Here is a 21,562-nt window from a genome sequence, read left to right on the forward strand (position 1 = left end):
CTCACTTTGTAGACCAGGCTGGCCTCGAACTCAGAAATCCGCCTGCCTCTGCCTCCCGAGTGCTGGGATTAAAGGCGTGCGCCACCACGCCCGGCGGGAACTAAATTTTTAGGGCCTCTCTGCTTACTCCAGTCAACACCGCATGCTCACTCCCAAAGATTTATTTATTATTATACATAAGTACACTGTAGTTGACTGCACCAGAAGAGGGCATCAGATCTCATTACCAGAGATTGTGAGCCACCATGTGGTTGCTGGAATTTGAACTCATGACCTTCAGAAGAGCAGTCAGTGCTCTTACCTGCTGAGCTATCTTGCCAGCCCAAGGATCAAATGTTAACACAGGCTTTCATCCTCACTCTGTAAAACCAGCCACTGTCTTTCCAACTGTGTGTCCTCTCCCTTCTGTCCCTTGACCTGGGCCAGTTCACCACCCATCCTTCTGCCCTCTCATCCCAGAGAGCCTCCTCGGTGCTTCAAGTCCTCAAGAATGTTTTCTCCGTGCCTGGGCCCCTAGCATCTTAACAATCAATGTACTGGTCTACCCCTTAGAGGCCCTCTCCAATGGACTGTTGTTTCTTGCTGTGTTTCTTGCTCACCACCCAGGCAGCACCTAGGGCTGGACAAGTGCTATGTAGCTCCTCTGTGCCTGCCTGGGTGGAGGTGAGCCATTTCCTGGGAGTGGGTAACAATAAGGCCAGCAAGTGGTGGAAGTTACTAGGCGCATGGTTGATGCCAGTTGTTGAAGATGCGGCATTTATCAGGATCCTACTGTGTGTGTGTAACTATACATTATTGTGGTAGCTAAACACACCCAACCAAACACACACACCTACACCCACCCACCATTACCTATCTACCTTATGGTGAAGGCTGGAGAAAGACTCTTTAAAGAAGCAATCACAGAAAAATGAGGTCCCTACGGTAAGTTCTGCTCTGGGTTAGCTGCATTTCTTACAAGATGAGATCAGGACCCAAACTCTGAGAGGATTCCACTTGTGGACACAGGGAGAAGGTGCTATCTGCAAGCTAGGACAGCAGTCTTGCAGAAGCCTCAAAAACTGGCTTGCTAACACCTTGACCTCAGCTCCCAACCTCATCTGCAGAAGATAAGCGTCTGCCTTATTTTGTTAGAGCTGCCCTGTAATCCTAGCACTTGAGAAAGGAAGGCAGGAGGATCAATTCCAGGCCAGCCTCTGTTACATAACAAGTTCAAGATAAGCCAGGGCTATAGGAGACTCTGTATCCAAGAAAGGATCGAAGATGCAGAGGTCAGTCCCCAACTGTGTGCCCTGCCCCTTCCGTCCCAGCCCCCTCTGAAGTCACCCTACTAGCTTGGTGGCATGTGGCTTACCTACCGGTGAACAACTCCAGCCAAGTCTGGGGGTGTGGCAGTCCTGGCTGTGTCTAGCTGCTGTCAGGACACCTGGTGCATTGAACACCTAGGTGCCATTAGGGTGTTTTGTAGTGCAGAAGCAGGGATACACCCTGGCTTCATCTGGGCCTTGTAGTCTCAGGGAGGGCTGAAAGGCAATCTGTGAAAATGGCAGCTGGGACTCCAAGCAACAGAAAGCCTGTGACTGTTCTAGCAGCACGGACTCGATGTCTGGCCCTCTCTTGAGTTCCAGGGATTAGCCACTGTGCCACAGCTAGATTCTCAGTCATCTCCACCCTTTTGAAGGTTTTTTTTTTATTATTATCATAAGGCTGGCCCAAGAACTTCAAACAGTTAATCGTCATATCACATGAGTCGTGGAGAGCAAACAGAAATGAATGCATGCCTGCTCACTTGTTCCTGCTTGGCTTGATTTCTTCGCTCTTACATAGTTCAGAGTCCTCTGCTTAGGGAATGGTGCTGCCCACGGTGGGCCTACCCATATCAATTAACATAATTAAGATAATCTCTTACAGACATGCCCATAGGTCAACTCAATGTAGGCAATCCCAATGGAGAATATCTTCCCAGGTTATTCTAAATTGTGTCAAGTTGATAATTGAAACAAACCATCACAAATGTCTCAGGCCTTTTTCTGTATTTTAACAGAATCCTTTAGACTGAGTACATAAAGATATCAGTTCTGGGGACTCAGAAGCCAGCTACCAGGGCGGCATTTAGTGAGAGCCTCCCTGCTTTCTGTTTTACAACACAGCAGAAGGCAGCAGGCCGGTGATTGAGAAGGTCTTGCTTTATAACAAACCCACTGTCACAGTAACTAGTGACATTGTCTGTTCATGAAGGCAGAGCCTGGTGGTGACCCAGTCATCCGGAGGCCCCCACCTGTCGTTAGTGTTGTTGCTCTGGGAACTGTGTTTCCAGCTGATGAGTTTTGAGGGACACCCTCAAACTGTCCTGCTGTGTACTTTTGAAAAATATATTGACCCAACTCCATTCTTTTCTTCACTGTGTCTTGCAGTAGATCAGCAAGCAGGTCATATGAAATCCTAGAGGAGTGTCCCCAGCATGTAGGATCTTATAGCTGGTGCTTCCCTTTCTAGACCTAAGCAGATCAGACAGAGATGCAGACAGGTGCGGTAGCTAGGAGGGGATCTGTCTGGACCCTAAGGCAGGGGCAAGACTGATGTCCTTTAGAAAAAGTGCTTGTGTCCCTTTGGAGCCAGCAGTTACACACAGGCTCTGAGTCCCTTCTCTGAACCCTAAGCTAGCTCAGTAATCTGCTGGCCCCATAGCAGGCAGGGATGCTGGTGGGCCACACACAGCAAAGATCTTATTCCTACCTTCATCGCCTCTGGGATGGATTGGCAGCAGTGGGACTTGGCAGGAGACAAGTCATCTGTCATGGCTGCAGGCCAGCCTGCAGGTAGTCCCACAGCATGTCCTTGGGAAGTCTTGACCACCTGTCATTTGGAGAGAGGGGGAGGGGGAGAGAGAGAGAGAGAGAGTAGTGGATGGAAGGAAAGAGCCAAGAGAATGGGGAGAGGCGTCCACATCCTGAGACCACACTTCTGTAGAGGAGGGAGAAAATAGGGCTTCAGACTAGCATGTGCACTGCAGTCTTTTCCAGACTCCTGTCCCCAGGGCCTGAGAATGGAACTTTCTTGGCAGTGGCTTCCTATTGATATCACTAATTAGAATTCGGCTACAGTGGGCTTAGGAAAGGAGGGGAGGACAGAGAGGACAGGGATGACAAGGAGCTGTGTGGCCACAGAGACAGAGGTTGGAGCAGAGTATCTGCTAATCAAGCAGTGGTGGGGATTGGCCCATCCAAGAAGCTTAGCGAGAGTCCAGAGCCACCTGTAATGTTGAGACACCGACCTTGCTGTCCCCCCGCCGAAGCACAGGGTGGATCTGTGCAGTTCTGCAGTTACAGCTGACTCTGCTCTCCCAGCTGCAGACTGAGGCTTGCCCTGAGCTGCGATTTGTCTCTCTGTCTGACTGTAAAGGGCCAGGATCTGGAATCCCTCTTGCATACTTTTCTGTTTTGCTGTTCTACGACCCTTTCAAAAAGCACTCTTGCCTCTTGAGCCACTCTTGGCCCGTGAATTCCAGGATCCCTGGATTGGAAGCATGAGTTCAGCCTTTCCTCACATGCAGGGCCTGTTAGCAAGGTGACTTGAACTGACACCACCCCGGTAAATGCTCCACGAGGACGGAGTGAAGTCTGGCTGGGGTGTCCTTGGTATCCCTGCTCATCCTGGGTCAGATCCTGCTGGGCCTTGATCAGAGAGGGAGCTGGTGTCTTGTATGCTCAGTAGGAGGCATTGGAACGGTGGCTGCAGGGTGTGGTCCTAAGACATGGGTCCCCAGAGCTGCTGTGGGCCTCAGCAGGGGAACATGTTTACTAAGAGTCAGAGCAGTAGCATCCAGAGGGAGCTGGACTAGGCACGCTGGCCCTGGAAACATACCAGAGGCTGTCCCTTGGGACTCCGGGAGCCTCTCTCAGTCTCCACATTGGGCAAGAAGAAGATAGTTCCTTGGGGAAGGCCAGAGCACTGTCATTACAGGGAAGTGACACACAGGTCCCTGAGCCATCAGATCAGTGGAAGATTTCTAAGCCCAAGGACATGGAAGGCATTGTGCTATCCAGTCACAGGGAGCCTATGGCCTGTATCACCAAAGCAGCTAGGCTGTCTGTTCTCCTAGCCCTACCTGCTTCCCCTTTCTTCTCCCCACTTCCTCAGCAGGGCCTGCTGGGAATTCTGGGAAATGCTGTCTTTCCACTTAGATTATGAACAAAGGAGGCAGGACCAAAGATGTTTAGGCTTGCCCTTGTCACCATGTTGTTGCTGTTTTGGGGAACTTGGTGTACACACACACACACACACACACACACACTCACAATCTGCATTAGTCCCTAGCTCATTACTGTGCAGATCTGGGCCATTTTCATCTGCACTTGGCCACTGGTAGGTGACATTGCCTTGGCTGCCTGTGGAGCTCCAGCATTCTGGTCCTGATCTTAACCAAGAACTCACGGGAGGATAGAAGGACCACAGAAGGGGCATAGATGAACATGGTGGGCTGGGAAGGTTGCTATCACGGCTTGCCAGCCTGAGGGGCAAGCTAGAAGTCCTCAAGTTAGTCACAGTATGCTCAAGCTCCTTCCTAGGCCCTTAGCATGTCTGTCTGTCTGTCCATAATAGGACAGTTGGGATAGCCATATATTAAAGTGCAGGTGCTCCAGCCTGAGAAAGACAAGAGTCTTGGTTTCTAAGTGGAATATGGTAGTATACATGCAGGTTGAGAGGCAGAAGGGAGAACTCTTGATGATCACTCCAGGAACACACTCTCACACTCATCACACACACACACAAACACACACATGCATACACACATACATGTACACACCCTCAGGCTCACACTCATCACACACACACACACATACACACACATGCATGCACACACATGCATGAGGCTGAGATGGGTGTGTATGAGGTACCAATAGTGCACTAGGAATATTCAAAGCAGGCGAGGAGGAGCTTGGGAAATGCACAGGTGCTGCCCCCAGCAGTTCTTACCCCCATGTCTGGTACAGGCTTTAAGGAGGAAGCTGCCATTTCTTAAGAGGAGTCAGGACATGAGTGGCAGGGCCCAGAAGCCTGAGGCTAGTAGTTCTCTGCACTTGCTGGCTCCAGCCTCAGTATGTGACATGCCTTCATTTACTTGGGGGAGACAGATGACATGAGACAGCACCAGCTGTGTATCAGGATGGGTCGGTATCTGGGCCGGCAGGTAGCCTCATCTTTCGGAACCTCATCATTTTCCTTGTAAAGTGATGCCTGCCCCAGTGCTACAGTACCTCAAGGGTACTGTGTACCAAGGTTACTGTGCACCGAGGGTACTGTGCACCAGAAGTATGGTGGGGGGGGGCAGAAGCCCGAGGTAACCACATTTTATCCACAGTGAAGAAGCAGAGGTGAATGCCGGTATCCAGCTTGCCTTCTTCTTGATACTCAGTCCAGGACCCCAACCCATGGGGTGTGTTGCTTGCTCTAACAATAGGATAGGCGGAGTTAACCCTGCTTAAAAACACCCTCCCAGACATGCTCAGGGGTGACAGTGAAGACTAGCTGCCACACTTCCAGATGCCATTAACTATGAGTCTCGGGGTTCAATTTTTAACACAGAACCTTTTAGGGGATACATGCAAGCCACATTCAACTTCAGCGAACACTTACATGGGCACCGAAGGAGGGACAGAAGGTGTTGTCACTCTGCATTCTGCCATTAGCTCCAGTAATGACACCAGCACTCCAAAGCTGGCCTCGTAGGCTTAGGGACCAGGATTGCAGCAGGGAGCAATGAGGAGGTTGGGGCTGGAGACTTGGTCACACCCCTTCCTGACTGTGTGACCATAGGCATGCTGCTAACCCTCTCTGATATCATTGCAAGAGTAGGAAACATGAAACAGGTTCAGTGCGTGAAGGGCTTCGGGGTGGCCTGGTGCTTCTGAAGGGATGGCATTCTCTCACTTGCTCGGATGTGATGGAGCTGTGGCTCACTATCCTGTTCAGTTCTCACTTCCATGTGCTCAAATGTGCATATTCCAGAGTGGCCTTTACAGCCCAGCTTCACACTCAATACACACCCAGCTTCTTCCTGTTTACCTACATGGGCTCTGCTACCAGTCGTGCCTCTCTGTTCCCCCCCCCCCGCCCCTGGGTATCTTTCTAACACTTTACCTTCTCCATAAATCTGAGACTAAAACCCATCCCCCACTAGCTGTGGGCCCAGACACCCCTGCCATCCCAGCCGACCATCTAGAGCATAGCCAGATCACCCCTCGCCCTGTTCCCCGTCAGGCATGGGGAGTCTGCTCCCTGAGTGGTGGGTAATAAGGGCCGAGCCGGAGCAGAGGGGTAATTAAATCATGAGGTAAAGCTTTGTAGAACACGGGATGCCTCATTAGGTCGTGAGGGAACAAGCACGCGTGCCTGCCTGGGCCCTGAGCGCCCGTGAGCCCGTGTAATTACAGCTCAGTGTGAGCCTCGTTAGCTCCATGTTCAGGGAGGACTTGGCCTGGGGGCTCCATGGACTCACTGGAATCTGCTGCAGGGTGGCTGTGGCCTCCCTGCTTGGATGGCCTGTGAGTTTGAGGGCATGCAGGGGACTGTCCTGGAGCCCTGATGCTGGCCTGGCTCCTGCTTTAGATCCATTTCCCAAGAAGTTTCTGTAAACCAGCACATCAGGCAATGCTCGGCTGGGAGCAAGAAGAGACCTTTCATTAAACAGATAAAAGACAGATGGGTGGATGGGATTTTAGGAAGGGAACCGGGACAGTGAGGGCTTGGGGGATGAGGGACCCAGTGTGGGGAAGCAGTTTGCTCATGGAGGCCTATTGTGCCCTATTGTGTCCACCCTGCTCTATCTATGGTGTTAGTCCTGGGTCTTCTCACCTAGTCTCCCCGAATAAGCCACTCGGAGTTACTCTCTGGCCAGTGGTCAGTCTTGGCTACAAGGCTTCTGTGTCACCCCAGTTCTTTCCAGTGACAAAGTTATTTCTCGGTTTTCCAGGGAGGCACTCCCTCCCTGGTTTCCACACCTCAAGGCTTAGATTCCTAGGTGAGAAGTGTGATTGGTTCAGATCTCTTGGAAGCCGTATGATTGGCTGTCTGTAGAAGGGTGTGGCTCCCTTTTGATTCAGTCAGCAAAGGGCAGCAAGGAAGGGTGGTCAATGTGAAGAAGCTGGTGTAGGCTGGGCTGGCCCAGCCTCTGCAGGGGAAACAGCAAGAAGAAATTGCTCATGTCTTTTTGGATGTCAGCATCCTTGTTGCAGTCCCTTTCGTTTGAATTTTGAATCTGTGAACGTGAACTAATTTGAGGTCACGTGGCATTTAATTTGTATTCTTGATATGGGCTTATCAATCTCCAGCATCGTGTACAAAAGTGCCCAGCCTTGGGACAACATGTGGAATGAAGGATTTAGGAGTCCAGTGGTCATGGTGGCTCATAATCACAATCCCAGCACTTGGGAGGCAGATCACCTCCAGTTTGGATGACAGGTTTAGTGGCCACCAGTGGCTAGTGGCCTACCACGTGCACTACATAGCATAGTTCTGTACACACTTTGCTGTACACACTTAAGGAAGCATCCTTTCTAACTCATTTCAGAATAATGAAGGAACCTTTATGCACTTGTCTAGTTGACATGGAAGTGCCAGGTTCCACGTCCTCTGTGGGAGCTTGCAGGATGAAGGCTCTCTGTTCTTGTTGGGTGGTGAGTTGTGCACAGACAGCCTGGTCCCCAGTCAAGCTTGGCCTTGAACCCCAGAGACCTGGTAGGTGACTTCTGCCTACGAGGGAGTTCGTCAACACCCCTTGGACCCCTGGCTTCTGTCGCAGTGACAGCCTCCCACAGCCACCCTCAGAGAGGTTTGTGGCCATCAGTCACATAGGAGCAGCACCAAGCCCTCCTACATACAAAGATGGTTTCCCCTAAGCACTCAGACCAAGCCCATGAGAAGTACCTGTTGTCAGACCCTGACCCACCCCAAAACTGTATATAAGAATCCTATCTGGAAGGATTAAAGGTGTGTGAGTCGTCTGAGAGCTTCTGTCCTAAGAGCTGTAACACTTGAGAAGAGGTCTGCTCTCCTGAAAACTCCACCTGAAGCTCGGCCGCACTCCTCACTGGCTCGTCAGCCTCTCGTTGGTCCAGCCCACCCAGACTCAGCACCGGGCATCGGGCAGCGTGGAGTAACCGAGATGGCACGGAGGAGACGGGTGGAGCCAACTGCAGCAGCAGACGCGGAAGCAGTGGAAATGACTTTCCCTCCGTGCTCGCACTCGCTTCCCTTTGCCGGAACTCTCGCACCCTGCTGGGCCAGAGACCTCTGTGGAAAGCCTCCCGTACACAGGCCCACATGTTCTGGCTTGCCCTGTCCCAGCCGTCACAGTTCTTGTGCCTCTAGTGAGTCCATTCCTCAAATTGGCTATGGTAATGTCATTGCTCACTGGGTGACTTAAAACAGAATCTTCTCTCTGGTTCTGTGTGAGGCTGTCAGCATCCCTTAACTTCCATCCATGCTCTTCTGGTTTCCCATTACCTCCTGCTCCTCTCTGGTCTGTGTCTCCTGTAAGACAGTCATTGGATGTCTTAAGATCCACTGTGGTGATCCAGAACGAACTCTTTGGATGGTCCTCTGCTCAGTTACATCTGCAAAGACCACTTTCAAGTGAAATCTCTCTCTCTCTCTCTCTCTCTCTCTCTCTCACACACACACACACACACACACACACACACACACACACACACACACACACACACACACACACACACGTTCTGGGGCTCAGCAGGCAGACTTGTTTGTTACTAGACGATGTCATTCTGTCTTCTGTTTTGGACAAGAGATGCAAGGAGTTAGCATATTGTTCTTCTAACCCAGGAAATGTGTAAAAAATGGTCACCTATCTAGTGGGCACCATTGCCCTCTGTAGCTGGTATTAGGCCACTTTTTTTTTCCAGGGCCAGCAAGGGTCATTTGATGAACATTTAGGAGACTGAGAAAGCTTGTAACTGTACAAAGCAAGTGCACTCTTGTTCCCCAGGGGCTCCACAACCCGTACGTAGCACTGCGCCCAAGGGCTGAAGACATCTGGGCTTCATCCTGTAGTTAACTATTGCCATCATCTCAATAATAGATGATAGCAGATGAACAACAACAGACAATAACAGATAAACTCAGCTCAAAGCACCCCTGCTGGCACACAGCACAGCCCTGTCTATAAATCAGTGGCTGGGTCGCCCTGCTGGCAGCATTCACGAACTCTGCCCACTCCCCTCAATCCTGCCATCTACAGCCATATTTGCTCCTGGCTCCAGTTCTGTGTGGGCCATCCTTCTCTCTGTGATCACCAGGACGGCACTAATTTGTGTTTGCCAATGAGATGCTTGGGATATTACGTCAGTGTCTGGATTGAAGGTGACTGCTTCCTGGACCCCTTTCCAGCGCAGGGGTGGGAAGAGCAGGCTTGGCCCCTCCCCCAGCCAATCATTCCAGGGGAACCTGGGGATGTGCTAATGGGCCCAGGAAGCTGTAAACTGTAATGAAAGCACTGGAGATGAGACTCAGCATGGGGCTGCCTGTGGCTTCCTTCCTCATAATTAAATTGGGGATCCTCCTGCTTTGGGGTTGAAAGAAGGCTGGGCCTCCCAGTGGCATTTGTTCAGCAGCAACCTCCCCATTCATGTATTCATGCATTTATTCACCAGAGTGGACAGGGGTGGGAGGAGAGAAGGGCTGACCCAGGCACGTGCTCAGGGGCTTTGTGAATTTGGGGAGTCCCTTTAACTCCTGGCTTGATTTTTCTCATCTATATAATGATGATGCTTTTGTACAATGGCTGCTCTACAAGTGACTTCAGGAATTCAAGGTTTGGACAGAGGCGACCTCCCACACAGAGTGTGCCACAGGGCAGGAATGCAGTATCAGAACCCTTAGCTTCTTCTCACTCTTGGTCTGTACCATGCTCCTCTGAGCACCTACCTCACCCGGCTCCCTTTTCAACCCTCCCAGCCCACCTCTGTAGTATCTTGCGAGCATCCTTCATATTGTGAGGATGAGGTGGTTGGGTCTGGAAAGGACAGGGGCTTGCGCAAGCCGACACAGGCAGAGTGGGAGTCCTAGCTATAGTTGGCATTCCTCTGCCTGCTCGAAGCTCAGAGGGACTCCTGCTCAGCCTGGCTCCCACGCAGACTCTGGCACGGCACCTTAACACATTGAGAAAGGTCCTCCCCTGGTTAGCATCAGAGAAGAGCGGTGCCCTGGGGGCTGTGACATCCCCAAGGGGGTTGAGGTAGGACAGTTTAAAGGTGTTGGTTGGCTTCAGCCTAGACAGCTACTTCCTCACCCCAGCCTTCTATCCATTTAAAGGTAAAGGATTATGTAAGGTACTTTGGCTCAGCGATCCTTGGCCACAGACATCTTCCCTGCGTATGGCGGAGGCTCCGGAGGAGTCTTTTTCTGGTCAAACCCAAGTCTTCAGCACCTCCTGGCTGTGTTCACTTAATTTATATTAGGTCTTTACAGAGTGATTTCATTTTTATCCTGGCTACTCAGGCTTGTCTCCACCTTTCACCTATGTTAGATATGGGGTTCCCTCACATGCCCCTGCCTCAAGAGGGACCCTTCCCAGAAGTGTGAGTTAGAGATTCCTGTTGTGCCCTGTCTCCCCAGCTACAGATCTCAGAGCCCTTCATTTCCTGGCAGGCCTTGGGGTGCTCCTGATTTGCCTACAGGATAAGAACACTCTCTTTAGGCCACTTAATGACTGTCCCTCTGAGTGCTCGGGAGACTTGAGTGTGCTTCCCAGGTGTGTCACAAATGATGGCACACATACTGCTGAGCACAAGAAGTGAAAGTGTCCATACTTGTGGATACACTGTGAGCGGCAGGGTCAGAAGCAGCTCCAGCCCTCCTGGTAGGCATCCTTTGTCGCCTGGGAGGGCTCATGTACTCACACTCTGAGATGCCCCATTCAGTCCAGGACAAGGGATGTTCCTGGGTAAAGACAGTAGCACTCTTGGCAGGACATCCCGCTAGCCTGGAGACACTACTGCAGCCTTGCTGCCACAACATTTCTCTTTGCTACCACTTGTGGCTACCGAGAGGACACCTGAGAGTTATTTACTCAATCAAACAAGAAAGAGTCTCGGGAAGCAGCAGACAGAGCCCGAGGAACAGCTTCTGTGACTTTTGCCTCTGAACGGTTTCTGAGCAGGCTCCCCTCGCAGCACGGAGCGCCCCACCCACCTTAGTTAGGAAGCTGCTCTCGGCTGGCCTGTGCTTAATTGCCCAGAGAGTGCCAGCCTGGTGGGCTTAATCTTCACCTGCATGGGAGGCACCATCCTGCCAGGCACCATAATTGAAGTCCTTGGCTGCTCGGTTGTTCTAATTAACTGAGAGGCCCCTCCTGCCTCCTGGCTTTGCCAGCTGCCTACAAGGGGATGCCTAGAGCTAGGCTGCCTAGTTGAGGGTGGGGTGGGCTTTCCTGATGGTCATTTAGGTCCTTGCAAGAAGCTGGTCCCCCAGGGTCCTGGTTCCCTCTGGATTAGTTGCACACATGCATAGGCCTCTGTGGCTGTCTACCTGCAGCATTTCTGCTCCAATAGGTTGATAGGATTCAAATTCAGTGCCCCTCCTCCTCTACCTCCTCCTCTTCCAGGAAGCCCCTCCCCCCCCAGATCCATGGTTAGATGTCCCCAAGCCTCATGTCTTCCTCCATGGCAGCTGTCTGCATCCTGACTCCCCCAGTGAAGGTGGACACTCACTTCCAGGAGTAGCACCATTACAAGCTTGTTCACTCCTGATCCATGCAAAAAACATGGTGCGTGGCTGCTGAAGACTAGGAATTCAGGAATGCAAAGAGAGCAGGCAGTGTCTTCCTTGTCCATTCTGCAGGTGAGGGACATGGGTGACACTGGCAGCAAGCGTCAAGAACAGCAGCTGCCAGAACCTTGTTCAGTGTGAACAAGAGCGAATTTGATTCGTCGACATAGGGAGGAGACTATGAAGAGCCTCAGCAAAGTAGTGAGAGTCCAGAGAGGTGCGTGCAGATCTGCATCCTTGACCAGGACCTGGCAACAGCGACTTTCTCAGTCCCCTCTCCTCGAGCAGGATTGAGAGCAGAAAAAACCAACTCCTTGGAGCTCCAGATCCATCCGTGTGTTACCACAACCGCACACAGCTGGAAACAGCACCTCAGGCCTTTCTAAACTGAGCAGTTGATTCCTGTACAGCCAGCCAGACCCTAGCCATGGGTGATCTCCTTTGTCCAGGTTATTGATCATAGCAAGAACATGGAGTGGGGGGATCTGACTGTCCTTCAGGCCCAGTTCTCTGGTTCTGGTGTTTGTGGTGTCAGCTAGTCACTGGGGGCTTTATGGTTGGTAATGGTCATGTGACAGCCTCATGGGGCATCAGGGGCTGTGCCTGGCTGTATGGGCAAGGTGCTGCCCAGAGTAACATTGGCGTTCAGAGCTGACCGTGGGTCCTACCAATGGCTCACTGTCCTGGGTGGGCCATGCTAGTTATCCTGTCTGTGGAAGGCACCTGTGTTGTTTCAGGAATTTTTTTTAAAGACATTTTTTGTGAAACCATAGTGGTCTAGAATCTGTTTTAAAGTTTGTGCTTGGAGTTCCAGGCCACAAGCCACAGACAAGACTTGAGGAGCCCAGTGCTGTGTTCAGGTTCTGTGAGGGTGCAAGGCCATCTTATGGTGATGGTCCCGGGGACCTGCCTGCAGGATGGTGTTGAGGGCATTGGCTCTGGTGGTCAGCAGGTATGGATCAGCTATCTGCTCCTGGGTCATCTGCAAATCAGATCCTTGGAAACTGTAATTCCCCACATGGAAGGCAGCTCCTCATCAACCCCCGCCGCTGAGGGTGGTTTAAGTCATATTGTGTAATGCACCTGTGTAAGGGGCCTCTGGTGTCCAGGTGAGGTCCCGCTGCAAAGTCACGGCCTCTGTTGCAATCTGGTAGCCCAGGCTATGTCATCAGGGACCTGGGTGGGAGACCCCACAGGGTATCAGTGAGGAAGAAAGAGGAGCTGGGTAGAGGCCAGCATTATTCTGTGCAATATGAGTGATTACAGTGCATAAGGACCCAGCTCCTCACTCGTCAGACTCAGAGGGCACTCTTCAGAATCCTTGATGTGTGGCCTAAAGTCTGGCACTTAGTAGGTGAGCAGTAGCTGCTTAGTGGGTGAGCAGTAGAGGCCTGTCTCTTTCAGAGCACTGAGAACCACCTGTTGGCTAAAGGGAAGCTAACTTTGTGAGAGGAGATGAGAGGGTGGGAGCTGTATTCTCTAGGCAATGAGGATCCACAGAAGACTTTAGGGAAGGTTGGATAGCATGGCCATGGCCTGAACCAGAGCTGAGGCAGGAGAGGTGAGTGGAAGAGATGGGCTGGGTCTGCCAATGATGATCTCAGCATCCTGCTCAGAGTCTGCCCAGGGACTCAGCATCTAAGTGCCTGACCCATCCTGGACCAGACAGGCCTTGGGAAGGTCTGGTGGACACATTGATGGGATGAGACCTGATGGTACCAGACTGTCATGGTTCCCATTTCCTGCCTGACAGCTGCAGCCTGAGAGGGAGTACAGGCCCCTGGGACCCCAGGTGCTGGGAGGCCTGAAGCCGGCCCCAGCCAGCCAGCCCCAGCCAGCCAGCCCCAGCCAGCCCCAGCCAGCCCCAGCCAGCCAGCATCCGATATCTGAGCTGTCAGTCTAAATTAATGTTAGGCAGCTTGCCCCTCCTCTCACACAGTGCAGGGTAGTGTCCTCATTCTGGACAACCATTGTCACCACTTTATAAATGGAGTAACTGACACTCTGAAGAAACCATACAACAGGGCCAAGTTAGACTCAAACCCAGGTCCTTAGCAGAACACCACATCTTACATCATGGCTCTCTGTATGTCTGTTATTCATGTGTCTTTATCATGGTGGCTAGGTGGTTGGGTTTATACCTGGAATGGTGGTGGTGGTGGTGGTGGTGGTGGTGATAATGATGTGATTGTCTTAGGGTTACTATTGCTGTGATGAAACTCCTTGACCAGAAAGCAAGTTGGGGAGGAAAGGGCTTATTTAGCTTAAATTTCCACATCGTAGTCCATCACTGAAGGAAGTCAGGTCAGGAACTCAAGCAGGACTGGAACCTGGAGGCAGGAGCTGATGCAGTGCCCATGGAGGAGTGCTGCCCATAGCTTGGTCCCCATGGCTTGCTCAGCTTGCTTTCTTACAAAACTTAGGACCACCAGCCCAGGGGTGACTCCACCCCCAATAGGCTGGGCCCTCCTCCATCAATCAGTAATTAAGATCTTATGGAGGTATTTTCTCAGTTGAGACTGTCTCCTTTTGGGTAACCCTAACATGTGTCAAGCTGACATAAAACTAGCCAGTACAGTGATGATGATGACAATGAAGTACTTTGACAATGGTTTCTGGCTGCGCTATCCTGCCTCTGCTGTCTCGTTTAATCCTTACATGGATTATAACCATTTACAAGCCTGGGAAGCTGAGTATCAGAGGCTGTAACTTGCCAAGGAACCTGCTAGGACCCCTCAAATCTCAGCCCACAGGGGAGAGTTGTCCCTCTACAGATTCCAGGCCCTATCAGGCCTACCAGATCAGGACAGACTCTAGAACCTTCATTAGTAGAGAAGCTGGGTTCCATGGGAGCCCTTCTGGAGCCTGAAGTTCAGAGAAGCAGGCAGTGAGTGGGGGTCCTCTCTCCATCTCCTTCAGCCTGATGTGTCTGGAGGCCAGAGACTGGTCCCAGGCCACCTGGCCATCAGGCTAGAGACAGAGCTGTGTGTCTTCCTTCTTTGAGCACCGTCCAGCCTGGCCTGGGCTCAACCACATGGTGCTGACCACAGGCAAATCCACAGCTGCCTGTCTGCCTTCTAGGCCCATCTGCTGTTGCTTCAGTCTGGCCAGCAGACATGCCATGGGGCGGGGAGCGAGGGGTTGGGTCTTCTGGCTGTGAACTGGCTCCCTCAGCAGTCCCAGCCCTGGTTAAGGTATGGGAACTTTTAGAGGCGCACTCTGGGTTTCTATTCTGGGGCCTGGGTTTCTGATTGAAGAGCAAGGGTCTTAAAACCATCTTGGTGGCATGGGGTGGGTGTTTCAGCAGCTCTGCAAGGCACCTGGGTGCCAATGAGTGCAGTGTGCATGGCCCTCACAGACCTTGCGCATCGTGAGATGCTATTTATGTAGAGTGATAGTGACCAGATCCCATAGGGACAGATGGGAAAGATGTGGATCTGTGGCTGATGGGCTGGGGAAGACAGACTAGGATGCTCCCAGGGTCTGGAACTTCTTTCCTGGGGGGATAGAACTATGGGTTAGAAGGCACTGTTGGCCTCCCAGCACATGGAACCCCTAGAGGGCTAGGCACACTTCGAAAGGGTGAGCTTTGAATTAGCCATGTCATGCTCTAACCTAGGAGATGCTGAACTCAGAACAAGACTCTAAACGTGCTTCTAAACCTCTCCTGATGTCAGTGCTCCACCATGATGGAGGGGGCCCAGTGGGGAAGAGTCCAGGTTAGGGAACATGGGATGGAGGACGGACTGCTCTCTAGCTGCAGGGACTTTGCCTGCTCTGGCCATTCTGGGATGCGGACACAGATGCCTGCTTCTGTTATGGATTCCTTTCCTGGTGGTCTACAGGATCCCCACAGATCTGTCTAACAGAGTACTTGCTTGAGAGGTACAGCTATGTGTCCAGCGGCCAGTAGTAACCTATGAGTTTCCCTGCTGTGTGCTGCCTCTGGTTCTCTCTGTCATGTTCCCTTGTCATCTGTGTAGCCACCACACACACATGATGGCCCTGGACTGCCTCTCTGCAATCCTGAGCCCCAGCTGACTCGGACCCCAGATTTTCTGGGGGCAGGCCTGGGCCTCTTGTGCCTAGGAAACACCTTTTGGAGCAGCCTGAGGGCCCCTACTCCAGCATTTTCCTTTTCTAACCCCAAGATTCTTGCCCCTGACCCCTTTAAGGTGTCAGCTGGGTGGACTTGGTGCTTCCTCTCTAGGCCCCAGGGTAGATGCAGCCTGACCCCCTCCTAGCTCTGGTGTGGCTGGTAGACTGGGGTCTGCTTGCTGCTTCTCATCTTGTGGTCCTTTCCATGTGTGTGTGTGTGTGTGTGTGTGTGTGTGTATACGTGCGCGTGCACCCCTGGATCCTTCTCCACTTTCATGTCAGGTTCTTATGTTTACGGCTCCTCCTGCCTGCAGCTTGACATCTTTATCTTGACCACCTACGAAAACCCCATTGCAGAGCAATCTCCTGCTCATGGGGCTGAGGTCCAAGCTTTTCTCCTCTTTTTAGGGCATGCAATCCAACCATCTTTGCTCATCTTTGCCTGCGGTGTGCAACAGCTTGTCATTGCATGGCCACCAGAGGTAACACCTTTCACTTCCCAGGTGTTCACAGGTAGGCAGGCACACACTGGGCTGGCTCAGGGTGGTAGCCAGTGGCCCCTGTCCATTGTCTCTGCTCACCTCCCCTGCATGCCTTCCAACTCTGCAGAAGAGCCTAGGGCTAGTGCCATTCCAGGTGTCTGCAGCCGCCCACACTGCACAGACACCCCTCCCACCACCCCTCCCTCTGAGACTAAGTCTTGAGTGAGGAGGCTCACCTGGATTGAGCTTTTCTGCTTTTCTGACCCACAGGCTTCCTAGTGTTTCATTCTCCTCCAGTGACACAGATAGTTTAGTTTTGGTTTTATTATTTGGTCATGGGTTTAGATCCTGCTGTTGTCACCATGGGAACTCCACTCCCATAAGGGTTCCTGGGCTAGATGAGCAGGGTCTCTCAGGACAAGTAGCTGGGCTTGGTGGCAGACCCTGCTGCTCTTGATGGTGAAGACTAGAGGCAATGTGGACATAGACCACAAGGGAAGAAGAGCTTAGGCCTTATAAGGAGCACACATTGGCCCTGAGCCCATGGCTAGAGGAAAGATAATTTTGCTGATATGGGGTAAGGCAGGCATGGCGGAAGCACTTCCTGAAGGAGGGGGTACTGGGGCAGGAGGTGTCTCAATTCTACTAGGAGAAGAGGTGAATTTTCTGCAGAGGGGCTGGCTGCCCAATGACTTGGGTTGACATTGGTGGATGGTGACTCCTGGCTCTCTGAGGTAGCTCTGCCTCACAACCCCTATGACCTATGCCATAAAGACAGTAGGTGTGACCCCCATGTAGCCCTTGATTGGAGAGCTTGGCAGGGCCCTGGCCTGGGTGGAAGGGTCTTGAGGGTAGAGGTAGCTCTGCACTGGTGTCCAGAACAGGTCTGGAGGGGCCGAGTCAGACCCACGATCTATACTTTCGAGTGCCACTGTGCTTTCTAGAAGCCAGAGGCAGGCATGGCTGAAGGCTATGGCTCTCTACCTAGTAGATTTGTTTTACCCTGGTTGGCTCTACTTTCCTGGTTCTTCCACTCCAGTTGCCTCTCCATCCTCTGTCCCCAGAAAGACCACACATCGTAGACGTGCCACAGATGAGGGAGGAGCCAGGGCTCAGAACAGTTGTGATGCCACACAGCTGAGTGGCCTGAGCCGAGATCCTAACCCAAACTTCTAACTGGTCCAAGGAGAACTCCTCCCTTTGTCTGTGGAGGGAGCACTGTGGGGTGTCCTCCCGCCACCAACTGGAAGTCATCTCTCTCCCCAGGGGGGCTTTTGTGACTCCAAGGAAGCAGTGGACATGAAAATGACATACAAATTGTAAATTGCCCACAGACATTAGTGTCTGTTACTGTGGTAACCGCCCAGCCTCGGTGGACCTCAATTGCTCTGGATAGTGAGGTTATGTTGGCATTTTAATTTAATTGCATTATTTTTCCCATCGTAAAAATAACGAGTGTCATGTATACCCCCAAACTCATCAAATTGTCTACATTAAATATTGCTGCTTTTGATGTATTGATTACATCCTAATAAAGTTATTAAAATCATGTTGCTGCATCACAGAAATTTCCTACAGAAGTAGAAGGGGACATTTATTTCATCCATCCTGCATAAAGCGTTGTTAACAGCTTTTATGTGAACAAAATTCCCACCCCCCACCTCAGCCTGTTTGCTTATTTAACAAGGCTGTGATCACTGGTCTATATAATTAAGACATTTTATATACAATTTTATATTCTGCTCCCCACTCCCCTTAGGGAGTTTTAAAGTGAAACTGCAAGAGCCAGTGTTTCATCTGGAAGCCCAGTACTATAGGTTTGAGGTCAGCCCTGAGCGCTCAGACGTCCCTGGACCACATGATGGGATGGGCTCAGTGGCCAGGACAACTTAGCTTGTGTGTAGCAGGCACTTGTCTGGTCCTCTCTATTTAAGCATAAAGGATATGGTATGTCTCTTTATCATCCTGTATCAATGCCCTGATTTCTTGCTACCACAGCTGGCATTTATTACAGCTCAGAGGCCCAGTGTGGGTCAGGGGCTCCCTCTGGAGGGCATGTGTTGGAGCTGGGGGTACAGCTCAATGCTGGCCTGTAATATAGCCTGGGTCTTACACCCAGCACCCCTAAAGAAAAGTTTTTGATAAATAAAAGGTTTGTGTTGAGTAGATGCACATACTACACCAGACACAGGCACCACTGTGGCTTTGAAGTACATATATAGCTACCAGATACAGATAAGGAACACAGCATACAGCCCAGGCCAGGAGAAGGGGAACAGGCTGCCATGGAACGGGCGAAGACGCTGGTAAAAGGTTCAACAAGGTTGCCACACTAGTTCACCGAGTAACTGCCCATGTCCAAGATGGGAAGAAAGTCTCCAGACTATGTTGTACTGATGTCAGGGGAGAGCACCCAGGCCCAAGGTCTAGGCTGGATGTTGACATTGATCAGCTGGGATGAGAAGACACTGGGTCAGGCATGGAGTGATGGCAGGGTAGCCTGGCAGGTATCCATCACTGGCAGATAGTTTGTTAAACATCTGCAAAGGGTCTGTTTGGGCTTATTCACTGGTGGCCTGCTGCAGGCTAGGCTTGGCTAGTGGCTCAGTGGCCCTTGCCTCTGTGAAGACTGGTGGACTAGCCTGGGCAGGTCTGTCTGCTGGCAAAAGCAGAGGCGACAGGGTAGAGCTGAGTGTATTCGTCCCTTGTTGTCCCATAGGCCCAAGCAAATCCCAGAACCCTGCTCAGAGTCCAGGACAGGTGAGAGGTTTACCATCCAAGTGGGGGGGGGGTGAGTTCCAGGGAGGGAGCTGGGGCAGGGGCAGGAGCAGGGAAGGTCTGGGGGTCCTGGTGTGCACAGTTACAGACTGCTCTGAATGTGAAGTACAAAGCTGTTCAGAAGCCCTGGGCAGGAAGTGACGTGTCATGGTGTTAGCCCGTAGTGTTGCTGGACTCTCCATATTGACTTCTATTGTGGGCACAGTGATGCAGATGAGCGTTTAGGAGGGGGCTCAGGCCTTCCTTTGAAGGACAGTGATAGCACTGGGCTTGAGTGTCATTGGAGGTTGAGCCGAGGAATGGTTGTTGGAATAGGAAAGGCTATCTATCTGCTATTGCTAATACCCAGAGAAGGAAATCAGGTGTGGAGACTGCTGGCGGTTGAGGCATGAGGCACGGTTCAAGGGCATCTCTCTGGTGACTATCTAAAGAGTTGAATATAGTCAGTATAGTCAGAGAGGCCTGCTAGTGATCTACTGGACCCATGGAGAACTGGTACCTTGATGGCCTGTTTGACAGATGCTCCTGTTATCATAGTTGGGGTCAAAGGTTTTGGTACTGACAGAGCCCGGGTCAGAAAGGTGAAGAAGCACCAGGAATCCCATTCACAGGGGTAGACCCTTCCCTGCCCTGCCCTGCCCTGCCGACAGTTGCTGCTTGGGCACATGGGTTGATGCTCTAGAACTTTCTGTGCTTTAGAATGTATTGGAAATATGCTTTGGCAGGACTACCTCCACCTTTTCAATATTAGGAATATGTTTAAATTTAAGATAAAAATCATTTTGGAATTCCGATAAATCCTGTGGTAGGACAGCCTCAGGTTTAGGGCTGGTGAGCTCTGGCCTTGTCTAGAAGGAGAAGCTCTCCTGCCAGGCCCAGTGCTGTCCTTCCCGTGTGTGGCCTGGCCCTGTGGCTGGCCACCTGGAATGTTCAGACCAGTCTTCACTGTGGCTCACAGAGCCTGAGGAGATTGGGGGTTGCCTTCATTCCCAGATACTGAGACTGGAGGCTGGGTCTAGCCCTGTGGGCTCTCTCCAGACACCTGCCCACACAAGTAGGTCAGACACTCCAGTGACTGGGGAGTCAACCCCATGAGCAAAGCCTCTAGGTGGTAAGTTGAGCTCAGCCATCTAGAGTATGGCTTGGGAGAAATTCCAGAGGCCTGTCTGGAGGTGAGCTGGAAGTTCACCCCAACCACTACCAGGCACTGTCCTGGCAAGGGAGTGGCTGGTTTTTCATTTCCTGCCATAGGTATAAGGAGTGGACATAGGGCCTGATTCAAGAAGGGACGACAAGGCACATTCAGGTGGCTTGCAATGCCACCAACCTTCTGTCCCCAGTTTGCAGACAGTCTTCTAGCTGTTGTGGTCCCCAGCTTTGAACCCACTCTTCATCTGTCCCAGTACACTGGCTTCCCTGGCTTTATGCCCAGTCCTTAGTTTCCCCCAAAGGGAAACATTAGAGACTACAAGCCACTGTGTCTTGACCCTTGGTCCCTACTGTCCCCATAGACAATTGCCTTCCCTTGCCTCCCTTCCAAAGCTGCAACATCTTGACCTGTGGAAGGTCTTGATGGCATCCAGCCCTGTGGAATGGTGCCTCCCTTCCCTGATGCCCAACAGGCCCCAGGCCCTCAGCATGACCCCACCCTGTCCCCAGTTTGTCCCTGGGAACTGGAGCTCAGCCTAAGTGTCAGGTTTGTACCAGTGACCTTCGGAGCAAGGAGATCAAGCCTGCCTATTGTTGTGTGAGGGACAGGGTGTAGGGAAGAGTCACACGTTCCTGCAGGAGAGTGGGGACCCTCAGCATGCTCTATACTTCTGCTCCAGGGGCCCCCGGGGTGTGGGGTCTGCAGAGCCTAGCAATGTACGGACATCACTGTGTGATGATACAGCCGGCTAACTGATGCCTTCTGTCTTGCTTCCTCAAGCTGACGTCATCTCCACTGTCGAGTTCAACCACACTGGGGAACTGCTCGCCACAGGTGACAAGGGTGGCAGGGTGGTTATCTTCCAGCGGGAACCAGAGGTATGTGTGTGGAGGGATCATGAGGGAGGGCAGGAAGAGGATAGGCAGATGGCTAGAGGCAGAAGTGGGGTGGGGAGAGGGGGAGGAGGGGTGAGGGAGATGTGGCCCCCAGCAGGATGCAGGCCATGGACTTCTGGTCCGCCTTGCCTAGGTGCCCAGTTAGAATTCTGTTACTGACTGCCTTCTGTCACAAGGTCCCTGGGGCCAGAGGGCAAGGGATTTGGGGATGGGCCTGGTGAGCGGACTGGGATAGCTCTCATAGCAGTGTGCTGAGCCCCCCATTCAAAAGAAATGAGCGGATTATTCACTGACATGTGCTGTCCCAGACAAACCAACAAGCTCTCAGCAGAACCTTCCCTACCTGTGTGGCCTGCGGCTGCTGCTAGGAA

The 21,562-nt window shown here is 51.9% G+C and overlaps 1 protein-coding gene across 4 annotated transcripts in view; it reads left to right on the forward strand.

Annotated features, from left to right (window-relative positions):
• The window catches only part of Ppp2r2c (protein phosphatase 2 regulatory subunit Bgamma), an 89,236-nt gene that overhangs the window by 33,376 nt on the left and 34,298 nt on the right, over positions 1-21,562 (forward strand). For 3 of the 4 annotated variants that reach the window (XM_029477624.1, XM_021162830.2, XM_029477623.1), the window contains exon 2: positions 21,076-21,173. In XM_029477624.1, coding sequence (XP_029333484.1) covers positions 21,076-21,173 — 98 coding nt within the window. Of the gene's footprint in view, positions 1-16,293; positions 16,399-21,075; positions 21,174-21,562 lie in introns of all 4 variants that reach the window. The other variant, XM_029477622.1, reaches the window with a different exon arrangement.

Source organism: Mus caroli, chromosome 5 (assembly GCF_900094665.2).
Source record: "Mus caroli chromosome 5, CAROLI_EIJ_v1.1, whole genome shotgun sequence".
NCBI classification, from domain to species: Eukaryota; Metazoa; Chordata; class Mammalia; order Rodentia; family Muridae; genus Mus; species Mus caroli.